A 12734-nucleotide genomic window follows, 5' to 3' on the forward strand; every position below is an offset into this window, starting at 1 on the left:
CAGAGAGCTACTAGCAAGTGCTTAAAATTCAAAGGATTTAGTTCTTGACCTAATATTTTTAGTTGAAATGTGCAGAATAATTTAAGGATTATTGATGGATGATGATGATGATGATGATAGCTAGCTTTAAGGTCTATTTGCCTCAGTTTCCTCATCTGTAAAATGTAAAATGGAGAAGGAAATGATAAAACACGCCAGTATCTGCTAAGAAAACCCCAAATGGGGTCACAGAGAGTCAGGCATGCCTGAAATAATAACAAAAACTAGTTCTTTGGTCTTAAGAAGAATGACCTTTGAGGTTGGCAGAGGGCGTGGCCACTTTGTAAGTGTCTTGAGAGTGGGTTGATGGCGGAATTTTCAAGGTACCTTTGGAGTTATACATGGGAAATGTGTAAAACCTTCTTACCTTTTTGTTTTGTTTAGGTAGAAGCACCTGGAAAAATGTTAAAGGCATTGTCTCATGCACTCTTCAACCCTCAACTCCCCACTCTTCAACCCTCCCACCTCCCCCCCAACTCTAGTATTTTCTTAGAAGAACTAACCAGCAGCCAATTGAGAAATGAATCAGTGGAGTCCTCAGTCATCTTAGTGGAAGCAAGAAGATTGTAAGAGGATTATATAGGAGGAGTTTGGGGGAGAAGGGAGAGGGGGCCTATTCCTTAAGTCTGCTTCCATCATCCTTTTAGCTTTGGTGGAGGCTTCTGGTGGCACTAGCTGTGCCAAGTGAAATGTGTGATTGGAGGATGGGCAGAGTGGCTCTCCCTTCTCTGACTTTTTTTATTTTTATTTTTTTTAAATTGAACTAAATACAAAATAAGGAAAAGAAAACCAGAATAATAAAAGACAGAAAAAGAAAATAAAAAGCAAAACAAAACATTGTAATATGGCCAGCAGAACATCAAGGAGGATTCAAAATATCATTCCCTGATTTTTTAATAAGAATATTCTCAAAGGTAAAGGGTCGAGATAGCTGTATATAGGAGGGCTCCTGAAAATCCCTTCCTGCCCACCCTCTAGCAGGATTCCCCAATAGTGTGTGATTTCCCCATCCTTTGTAGTGGCTTGTAGACCAAGTGCCTACTCTGCGCAGGGCTCAGTCTGTACTTGTCTAGAACTGAACAGAGTAAAGATTCCATAGTCCAGACCCATAAATGAGTAAATAGAACAAAGCAGAATATACTAAATGTCTGCATTCCCTTTCCTCATTTACTTGGGAGCAGAACTATAGCTAGGAATTTTTGAGCATGGGCAAAGGGGTAGAAAGCAGGCCAAGGTGGATGAGCTGGATTGTTATTGGAAAATAATATAATACATTTTAAGATTTGCAAAACACATGCACGTACTCTCTCTCTACATACATACATACAAATTATATAGATATATGTGTAAAATCTCAGTCATAATACTGTGCTAATCTCATCCTCATTTTAAAAAAATGAGGAAACTGAGGGTTAAGTTAAATGACTTGACCAGGATCACAGAGCCAGTTAGTGTTTGAGGTGGGATTTTGAACTTAGTATTTTGGGACACTAAAAGTCCAAAGCTGACATTCAACCTCTGGTTGAGGAGCTCGTTTCATTTGATAATATCCTGATTTAACTTATAAGAATTTTGGCTAACCGGGTGCTAAGTAAGCTGCTGGTGGAGAAAGGACCTTTCCTTTAACCTCTGACAAAGTTCAGCTATGATTGGTGAGAACTAGGTGGGCTTGGGGGCTTCCTGAGCAGGAGGAGGGTGCACCTCAATGTGACGAGGCAGCCTCGATTCTCTTGTTGATGTCCCCTCTTGTTTCTCACCCTTTGAGGTCAGTCTGAATCTTTAGCAACCAGAGGCAGAGAAAGGGAGTTGCTTTGTGAGTCATGGAGTCTCAGACATAGGAGGCAAGGAGAAGAACCACAAATAAGTAACTCTGGTTGGGAAAAACAAAATTGCTTCAAACTATTCTTGGAAACAGCAGGATTACATCTTGTTTCTTCCAAGAAAATGTAGGAACCTTCTATGTTTCTGGGTAGTTTGTTTTATTTATGTTATGATGTAAAATTCCAAAGGAGTGGTAGCTGAGCAGAGGATTTGCAAGGAAAATTTTAGCAAAATGTATTCATTTCAAAGGCAGAACCCAAGAATTAGAGTTGTTGGTTTTTTCTTGGACTTAGTTCTGAAGGGCTTTTAAAGTCTTCCTCTTCCACTTCCCACCTTTCCACATTTAGACCATCTTTGCAGATGTATACACATCTGGCATTGGGCTTGGAGTCAGGAAGCTTCATCTTCCTGAGTTCAAATCCAGCCTCAGATATCCTCTAGCTGTGTGACTCTGAGCAAATCCCTTAATCCTGTTTGCCTCAGTTTCCTCATCCATCAAATGAGCTGGAGAAGAAAATGGTAAATGAATCTGATATCTCTGCCCAGAAAGCCCCAATAGGGTGATGGAGAGTATATACACACAGATATATACAATTCTAAGTGTGGATGCAAAGTATTCTCAGAAGGATGGGGCTTGGGGCAAGACTGGGGAAGTAGATTGAGGGAGACTGGACTTGGAAAGAACTCTTACTTATTTAAAAAAAAAAAAAGACTTTTAAAAGAGAAGGGGGGAAAGTTCAGCAAAACTAACTAACATATTCCAATCCCTTCATTTTACAGATAACTCTTCCTGACTACAAGCCCAGTGCTCTATCCTTTATGCATACATCTGCAAGAGAAAACTAAATGTGGGAAGGTGGGAACTGGAAGAGGAATAGATTGCTATATATACGTGTAGATTGCTATTAAAGGGAAGGCGGCATGAATCCCATTTTATGGTTGAGGAAGGTGATATGATGAGCCCTAAGTTAGTGTGGGCTCTGAGCTCCCTCACATAATCTGGTTTTCCAGCCAATATCCAGCCGGTAGGAAGGAGAAACTGACAGTTCTGCTAGGAACCTTGCCCAGCCACACTGAGCTAGTCATCTCTTCCTCCACCCCATCTTACCTCACTGTGTCTAAAAGCCTCCATCTTCCAGAGCTCTCAGACCTGCAATCCCAGAATAACTTTTGACTTACCCTGAACTACACCTGCTAGCTCTCCAAGACCTGGCCCATCCATTGGCTCTGTTACTCCTTAAGGTTCCTGGTTTTTTGTCCTTCTCGTGGTCCACCTTCCTGCCTATAAGGAAGGCTTAGTAGAAAAGGCAGCACTGGTAGTGTGGTGACTAGAGCACCCCGGCTTCAGTAAGGCCTGGGTTGCAGTAGGGTGTGGGCTGGAGCAATGAGATCTCAGAAATCCACAACCGGAACAAATCTGGCTTGACTCATTGTTTTACTGACTGTCTAGACTTAAGAAAATGATGGAGAAAATGATGATAATGCAGATTCAAATTAAATATGTGTCCTGTTGTTAAATGTTTACCAGTACTCTACTGGGTTGCTTTAGACTCCTATTAGGTGTGGCATTCTGGAATTCAGTTTCTTCATCTGTAAAAAGAAGGGGTTGGAATTAATGACCTGTAAGGTCCCTTCCAGGTGGTACAATATAAAGAGTACCAGTCTGGAATCTGGAAAATATGAGTTCAAATCCGCCTCCGATATTTACTAGGTGTGTGACCCTGAGCAAGTCCCTTAATCCTATTTGCCTCAGTTCCTTATCTATAAAATGAACTGGAAAAGGAAATGGCAAACCACTCCAGTATCTTTGCCAAACAAACAAACAAACAAATCCTAAATGGGATCACAAAGGATGGACACAAGTGAAAAATGACTAAACAACAAAAGAAGATCTCCCCTGTTAATGATTTTGAATTTGCCTGATTATTTTACTGAAACTGATGGTTACCACCCTAAATACAAAGGAATCCTGCTCACCTTTTAGCCCCACTACCCGACTCCCTCCCACTTCCTTTGGTTTTCATCTTCCTCACAGGTAGGCAGGTTGCTTTGGAAACAAGAAGGTTAGCCTAGCTCTCTGTTGGTCAGGTCAGGTCCCTGGATGCTTAGCATCCCCTGCCTGATTCAACACCTATTTGAATATAGCTTACCAAAGCTGGGGAAAGCGCGCTTGCAAAGAATTATGCTAATAACTACAGCTTCTCTTATGTAACACTTTACATGTTACCTTATTTGAGCGTTGCCCTACTGGGGCTAGGAAAGAAGATACAGTAATTATGGCTCTGCCGCTGCTGATGGTTGTAGCGATGTTACAGTTGGGAATGATTTTTTCTTCCTTAAACCTCAAGTAACACTTTGCATTCCTTGTGATTTTGCCAAGGTCCCTTCTGCAGTAGAGTTGTTAGATTGTTGCACATGTGTGTCATTTGCTAGATTGGAAGCTTCACAGAGCAGGGATTAATAATCGTGTCTTGGTTATTGTTATATTGTTATATCCACACCTAGGTGATCTACCACAGGTCCCTTTTGGCTACAGGTGCTGAGTAAGTGATGCTTGGATGAGTGAATGGATGAATGAATGAACTAATTTTGCAAATGGAGGAAACGAAGACTAGGAGTTTTTCTATCATTTACCCAAATCTGTACAGTTAAAGAGGTAGAACCGGGCCCTAAATCTAGATTTTATCTCAGTTCTTGCACTTTTTGTTACATTATTGACAGACAGCCCAAAATCTCTGCTGGGATTAAGACATAAAGTCTGAACCTCAGTTTCCTCATCATTTGAAGGAGAAAAATAATAGCCGTAGAACCCACTTCACGGGTTTGTTGTGAGGATCAAGTGAGATGATGTAAATCAAACATTCTCTACGTTGGGATCTCATTAGCACCTGTTCTTTACTTTATAATTTTAGACGTGGCCTAGTCCAGAATCCACCGACTGTGTTGGAGTCATCACTTAAACTCAGGCTTTCTTGACCTTAGCCTTGATCTCCGTTCACTCTGCCACATAGCTTTTCACACTAAGGTGCTTTGCAAACTTTTGAGTTTGTCAGTGACAGCTATTTTTGTTGATCGGGACTTGAGATTTTGTTCAGCTGGGGAAATTCTCTGGTGTGAAAACTTCCTTCTTCATGTTGATCTGTGACTTATCTGTAACCTGTAGTCTTAGGGAATTCTCTGGAGTCCTGAGAGGTTAAGTAGGATCATAGTGTCATAAGTGGAGATTTGAAAGGAACCTCTGAAGCCATAGAGGTCTTGAACTAAGTCAAAGAGTTTAGAGAAATAGGAGGAAATAAGGAGTCATTGTTTGCTCTTGAGAAGAGAGAGCCATGATAGAAATAAGGTTTGGGGAAGATGAGAAGGACAGAATGGAACGGGGAGTAGATATGAAAGAGAAAAGGGCTTTGCTTTATATCCACACCCAGTGATCTACCACAGGTCCCTTTTGGCTGCAGATGCAGGTTTTGCTAGGAATAGCCATCCTATGGAAGCATAGATTTTGATCTTTAAGGGACTTTTAATGCCAGCTAGCTCAATCCCTTCTTTTTAACAGATGAGAAAATTGATCCCTAGAGAGGTTACTATCTGAAGGTCACACAGGCAGAAAGAAAGTGTCCTAGATTCCATCCTGATCCTCTAGCTTCAGATTTAGTACATTTTCCACTGTCCCATGCCACCTCACTTCCTAATTTGGCTTTGTTCCCTGACTGGAAACCACTTGGCCCCCTTGGGCATGCTTGGAGAGGCTGTGGTGAACCAGAAGTCTCTGGGCACCCCTCCCCCATGACAGCTTTTCCTTCTCTTGTACATGAAAACGCCAGCCTCCCCATTTGAGGTATGGGAAGCCCATAACTCCCTTTCTTCTCTGCTTCATAGAATCAATTGGTTATAGAAAACTGAGGGACAGACAATATCCTTCTGTATTTGAATTTTCTGAAACCAAATGGACATATTAAAAAATCCTTGTATTTGAGGTGTGAAGAGCCCATTCTGTCAAAATAGCCCCTACTATGTACCAGGTGCCTGGGCTGGGTGCTAGAGATGAAAAGACAAAAAGAAAAAAAAAATCTGCTCTCAAGGAGCTGATATTTCCTCAGGAAAGACACCATCAGTAAAGACAGAATGAACATGAATAGATGCAAGGTCTTTATTACAGACCCCTTGCAGTTCCATGGAGGGGCTCTGGCTCCTGTCGGCACGTCCTTCTCCACGTGAAGAGCATCATGTGCCAAGGATATTGACGAAGCAACATGACTCCCGCTGACGAGGCTACCAGCTCATTCCTCTAAAATAGCTGCAATTTAGCTCTTTAGAGAAAAAAGAGCACATGCTTGGGAAATCAGAGCAAATGCATTGACTTTTTTTTTTTGCTTTGAAAGCATTTAAATGACTTGCCTAAGAAATGTCTGAGGTTAGAGTAGGACAGATAGGAGGGACGGTGGCCAAAACCCAAGGAAGTTATTTTGGTAATTTGAATGAACACTCATTACATTTTCCCCCATCAGCCTGTGCACTTGCTCCAAATAGCTCCTGGTTTGGGTTTAGGCAGCACAGACTGCATTTGCATCTCTCCAGGGGCATACGCACCATTCTCTGTGCCTCCAGGTCCAATGCCAGTCCAAAGCTCTTGAAAACAGAGAGGGGTTTGTGGGCAAAAGAAGGATTTCTGCTCTGCAACAGATGAAAAGAGATTTTTAAAAGTGAGGGTGTCTAGTGCCGGGGCGGATAGTGGTGAACATCCTACATGAGCACCAGGGTAAGTGAGCCTTGTATGTTTGGCTTCCTCTCCATAGCCATCGCTCCTGTCAACAGTAAGAAAGGTCCCTTCTGTCCTATGTTCAGATGAGCAGTTTTATGCCATTCATTTAATGGGTATGGTTTTTGGAGGCATGTTGAATAATGCTTTCAATCTGTACCTGAATACTAGGTTTGGGAATCAGTGATGTGATGGTCCTGGGAGATTTGGGTTCTGGTTTTGATTCTGCATTCATCAGTTTTTGTTTTGTGAATGAGCTGATTGGATTAGATCAGTGTTTCCTAAAGACTGAATGAAGTTTGCACGGAAACTGGATGGAAGTGGGGAAGAGACAGGGTTGGTTTTTGTTTTTTCATTTAACAACCAGGTTATTGTTCACTTTAAAGAGAGAGCCACCCCCTAATTTCAGTGCTCTAATTGATAGATTTTAGTGGTGATAGTTACTATGAATTTCTGTTTTTAAAAATATTTTATATTCCTTGCTTTTTTAAAAAGATGATCTGGATCATGTCAACATTAATTAAAACTGGGTTTTGAATAGGAACAAAAACTTACTTTAAGATGTGCTAACAGCATAGCATTGCAACTGAATATTCAGAACTGGTCTTTTTCATAAATTGTTTGTTTGATCACTACTACTTTGTTCCTCTCACCACTGCCTCGTCCATCCCCATTCCATTGTGTTAATGCATGAAGCTCATCTGGGTTCCTTCTCTTTCTCTCTTCAGGTGTGATAGTTCTTCAAGTATTCCATGGTGCTCCCTCTTGTGATCTTTGCTGTGCAGCTCCCATTTAATCCTTTCTGCCTACTGCCATCAGAACATGGGGGAAAATGAAGATGAGAAACAGAGCCAGGCCGGCCAGATTTTTGAGAACTTTGTCCAGGCATCCACATGTAAAGGCACACTGCAGGCCTTCAATATCCTTATTCGGCACCTGCAGCTCGACCCCTCGGACCACAGGAACTTCTATTCCAAACTGAAGAGCAAGGTGACCACCTGGAAAGCCAAGGCCCTTTGGAACAAACTAGACAAGCGAGGAACCCATAAAGAATATAAGCGAGGGAAAGCCTGCATGAACACCCGGGTAAGTGAGGGAGCCTTCTGGGCTTGGGGACCTTCCTCCCAGATGATGAGCATCCATCTGAGTCCCGTGGCCAGACTCTCGCCTCTACCCCTTCGTGATTTGGAATGGTTTTGTGGGACTCTCCTACAGCTCTGTAAAGCATATTTATAATTGAGCCTGTGCTTAATAAATATTTGTTAGACCCATCATGGGTCAATGAACAAGAATTTATTAAGCTCCTGCTGTGCGTCATCCACTGGTACTTGTGAGGATGCAAAGACATCCCTTGAGGAGCTGGATTCTGTTGGTTTTATCTGTAGTTAACTGAAGCTGGACCACGGACAAATTCATTTGGGGTAAAGGGGAGGTGATGTGATGCAGGGGAGAATTTTGTTATAGGTCAGCCCAGGGACACCTGGAGAGGTTGGTCTTTCCCTCAGATAGACCCAGCTCTTACCTCTGAGAAGTTAGGGTGGGTCCCGGAAAGGCACCATGCTGACAGACACTGTGGTTGTAGTATTTATGTCCTAAGCAGTCTCCCCAGCTGTGTTCAAACCAAGTAGAAAAGGATCTCTGCAGCCAGTTTACTCAGAAAATCACAGATTCACATTATCTAGGTTTTATTATGTTTTATTGTTATTTTGCTATTATAGTATGTATTTAATTAATTAATATGTTGTTATATTTTTATCATTAAAAATTTCCAAATACTTTTATCTGGATCTAGTTGTACTGAGGTTTTTTGCAAACCCCAGATTGATACCTCTGATACAGAGGAAATGAAATATATGGGGCAAGGGAGGAAATCCTCCTCCCCCCAACATTTAAAGTGAAGAATCCTGGAAAGAGCCCCTTTTATCTCTTCCCTGTGGCTCTGAGATGTATTGATATGAATAAAGGGCTAAGTCCAGATCTCACTGATATCACTTTTTTTTTTTTTTTTTTTTTTTTTAAGCAAAAATAGAAGTCAGTGATTGAGAAGGAAGAGCTCTTGGCAATGATGGATCCCCAGAAGGGAAAGGGACTATTCATACAGGGAGAAGCAGAAGAAGGACCAGAAGCTCAGTCTCCACAGTCCTAGGCAGCCCATTTTCCTTTCTTCTGTGTATATGCTGCCTTATGGCAGCTGCCATTTTTCTGGAAGGGCTTCTCTCTCCTCTCCCCTGGATCTGTGTCTGCCACTTATTATTTAACCCAAGACCACTTAGGCAAGGCAGAGCCTCTCTGGTTCTTGATTTCTTTACTTGTAAAAAAAAAAATGTTGAACCAGATGGACTCCATGGTCCCCTTCCAGCCTTAATACCACTGTCTTCTTCTACTGTAAGAGAGAGAATCAGAAGAGAGGGTTTAATAGATGCATATAAATGAGGGTTCAGGCCTTCTTTTCCTTCTATTACATGTGGAAGCAATTCAGGGAATGTTTCTATGATTCTGACTTCAGAAAGGGAGAAAAAAAGAAGAGGGACTCCCGTTAATTTTTCCAAGCAGCTCAGACACACCTATAATTAATTTGAATCAAGAGGCTTGAAGCTGAGAGGACAACGTCAGCATTATTCTTGATGAGAGGTGATGAGGATTCCAACTGAGTTGGTAGCTGAAGATGTGAGCAATGTTGCGGAGATAGAAATGGCAGATCTGATTATAGAGAGGAGATGGGGGGTGATGGGAAGTCAGAAATAGAATGGAAGATAGGGGTTACCAACCTGGAAGTCTGGACAGATGGTGATTTCTTCCACAGAAATGGGAAGCATGGAAGGGGGAAGGTTTTGAGGAAATTCAGTTTTGGACATGTCCATTTTGAGACAGCTCTTGGATATTAATGTTAAATGATTTCTCTTACTACTTGACACCTGATTTAGAAGTTTTCACTTTGGCCATTGGGGTACTTTATAGAACAGCGTAAAGAATCCCTGTTCTTTTCTGGAAGCCTTCCCTCCTGTGCTAGCCTCAGGTAGGGCACCCCTAGGCTGAGCTCTCTGGGTCTTTGAGGCTCCAAGTCAGGCGAAAGTAGCTGTGAGTTTGATTCGGAGTGAGCAGACATTATTTTGACATTGGAGGAGGTGATGTAGTCAGAGCTCTTGGAATTCCTTTTGGTGCCAGTCCCAGGATAAGGGTTTGAACTCTCCATGGCAATTCGGTCTGTTGTGTGTTTATCTGGATGATGGAGAGCTGCAGAATGCAGTGTGGGCCTTTGTGTCTGCTCCCCACGTCTCAGGGGAGGCCGTGATGGATAGCTTCCCTGAGAGCCGAGCACAAACTGTACTGGTCCTCCTGTACAATCACCCAGCTCACTTTGATCAGACTCATGTGCTTCCTGTGGGCTAAGCAATGCCCATGGGTGTGGTCCGGGGCACACAAGGGAAAAGGAAAATGGCTAGAAAGAAGTATGAGAGTCTCCTTTCCTTCTCTTCATCTTTTCTTTACTCCCCAACTCATCTTGCTCTTGATCATCTTTCTGTCTTTTCTCAAACCTATCCCCCATTCTGGAAAAGACTTTTTCCCCAGATTTTCCCACTCCTTTGGCTGCTTAAATTCTGTCTCTTGCTTGTAATTAAAGGAGACCTGAATTAGAATCCTAGCATTGACATTTCCTAGGTGTCTAAATATGGGCCAATCACTTTACCTTCCGGACTATCAGTTTTGCCATCTGAAAAATGGGGACAGTAATCATGCTGATGGTTGTAAGCACCTCCCTTCAAGACCTCAGTTGGGTAGCGCCTTGTCTAGGAAGCCTTTCTTGAGATGTCTCCCATCTTATCTTGCAGGGACGTTCCCTTTATCCTTATTACCCTTTTTCTCCTTGCATCATCCTTATTGTATGAGTTTTGTCCCCCTCCCCCTTAGCTTTCCAGCTCCCTCTATTTCTGTATCTCTCCCTGCACTTAATATGGTTCTTTGCCTTGAGGTTAGTACTCAGTGGGAACTCTATCATTGCAACCTTCACTAACTTACATTTTTAAAAACAACTTTGAAAGACTATAGAACCCTGATCCGTTTACTCAGAAAAGGGATGATAAAGTATCCCATCTACCTCTTTTTAAAATTTAATTTAATTTTTAAAGTTTGTGAACAAAAATTTATTTTTATTTATTTTATTTTTAATTAAAAATTTTTATTTACAAGACATATGTATGGGTAACTTTTCAACATTGACCTTACATGTTAAATATGTTATAATATATGTTAAATCCAATATATGTATACATATTTATACAGTTTTCTTGCTGCACAAAAAAAATCGGATTTAGAAAGAAAAAAAAAACTGAGAAGGAAAACAAAATGCAAGCCAACATCATCAGAAACAGTAAAAATGCTATGTTGTGATCCACACTCAAGTCCCACAGTCTTCTCTCTGGGTGTAGATGGCTTTCTTCATTACAAGATCATTGGACCTGGCCTGCATCAACTCATTGTTGGAAAGAGCCATGTACATGAATTGATCATTGTACAATTTTGTAGTCATGTACAATGATCTCCTGGTCCTGCTCATTTCACTCAACATCAGTTCATGGAAGTCTCTCCAGGCCTTTCTGAAATCATCCTGTTGGTCATTTTTTACAGAACAATAATATTCCATAACATTCATACACCACAATTTGTTCAGACATTCTCTAATTGATGGTCATCCATTCAATTTCCAGTTTCTGGCCACTACAAAGAGGGCTGCCACAAACATTCTTGCACATATGGGTCCCTTTCCCTCCTTTAAGATCTCTTTGGGATATAGGCCCAGTAGTAAAACTGCTGGGTCAAAGGGTATGCAGAGTTTGTCCCATATACCTCTTGGCAGGAAGGTGGTGGATGAGGGATGCAGAATGGAGCAGACCTTTTTCAGATGTAGGCAATTCATTCAATTTATTTTCTTGACTGTGCTCATTTATTACAAAGGAATACCTCTAATGGAATGAGGAGTGAGTTAGAAGGAAATTAAAGAGAAAAGCAAAAGAGAAAGGCAAAAAAAGAAAGAAAAAATATTAGTTAAAATTAAAAAAAACATTAAGTGTCTAAAAACAGAACCATCACTATAAAGAATGCAATAAACTTCTAAGGAAAAAGCTTAGCAAAGAAGAGATATGAGAAAATATTTTCACCCACTCCTTTGGGGAAGTGGAGATGGGTCCAGAGTGGGAAACACTTAATAGATTATTAGATTTTTAAAAATAGTTTTGCTGATTTTCTTCTTTTTTTTTTTTTCTTTTAAAAGTACCTTTTTTTTTTTTTTTTGTATAGAATGGCTTTCTGGGAGAAGGCAAAGGGGAGCTACAAGGAAAAATATAAGGGATGTTAAAACAAGATAGCAATAAAAGTTAATTTCAAGCAGTAGATGAAAGGAAACAAAAAATCACTAAGGAACAGTCAACCAATTTGTTCTTATAAAATTCTATAGAACACATGGTTATGGTTTCATATACAGTCCATTTTTAAATTTTTCTTGCTTGGGTTGATGACTTTTATTGTTGTTCAATCATGTCCAACTCGTTGTGACCACTTTTGGGGTTTTCTTGGCAAAGATACTGAAGTGGTTGGTTAATTCCTTCTCCAGTTCGTTTTATAGATGAGGAAACTGAGTCAGATGGGGTTAAGTGACATGCCCAGGATCACACAGCTGGTACGTGCCAGAGACCAGGCTGCAATTCGGCCTAGCAACCCTCCCACCTCCCCAAGGCTCTAAACTCCTGCTGTGCCCATAGAGGAGGCACTCCATTAAACTCCATTTGTTGAAAATGAAATGTCAGAATGAAGCTAAGGGAGAAGTTGAAAGCAATACAGTAGGGAGTGGTGAGGAACCACCCACAGTGCCTTGGGTTGCCCACCCCTGAGCTGTGGCCCAGAACCATAAAAAGTCCCCGCCCAGGAGCATCAGATGGTAGGAGGGGAGCAAGAGAAGCATCTCCCTGCCCCGCCCCTTCCCCCTCCCCAGGAGCCTGTCTCTGTTGGAAAAGCTATAAACTTTTATTGTTCCAAACTCCCAACTACAGCCAAAGCCTTTTGTGTTTATGCATGGTTGACTTTCTTTTAGAAATTTGTTTTACATTTACTTTGAAAGTCCTGT

At 41.4% G+C, this 12734-nt stretch overlaps 1 protein-coding gene across 9 annotated transcripts in view; it reads left to right on the forward strand.

Moving 5' to 3' along the window:
- The window catches only part of MICAL2 (microtubule associated monooxygenase, calponin and LIM domain containing 2), a 304056-nt gene that overhangs the window by 96194 nt on the left and 195128 nt on the right, over positions 1 to 12734 (forward strand). For all 9 annotated transcript variants that reach the window (XM_074274666.1, XM_074274667.1, XM_074274658.1 and 6 more), the window contains exon 2: positions 7345 to 7702. In XM_074274666.1, coding sequence (XP_074130767.1) covers positions 7439 to 7702 — 264 coding nt within the window. In that variant the 5' untranslated portion in view covers positions 7345 to 7438. The remainder of the gene's footprint in view (positions 1 to 7344; positions 7703 to 12734) is intronic.

Source organism: Sminthopsis crassicaudata, chromosome 6 (genome assembly GCF_048593235.1).
Source record: "Sminthopsis crassicaudata isolate SCR6 chromosome 6, ASM4859323v1, whole genome shotgun sequence".
Lineage (NCBI taxonomy): Eukaryota > Metazoa > Chordata > Mammalia > Dasyuromorphia > Dasyuridae > Sminthopsis > Sminthopsis crassicaudata.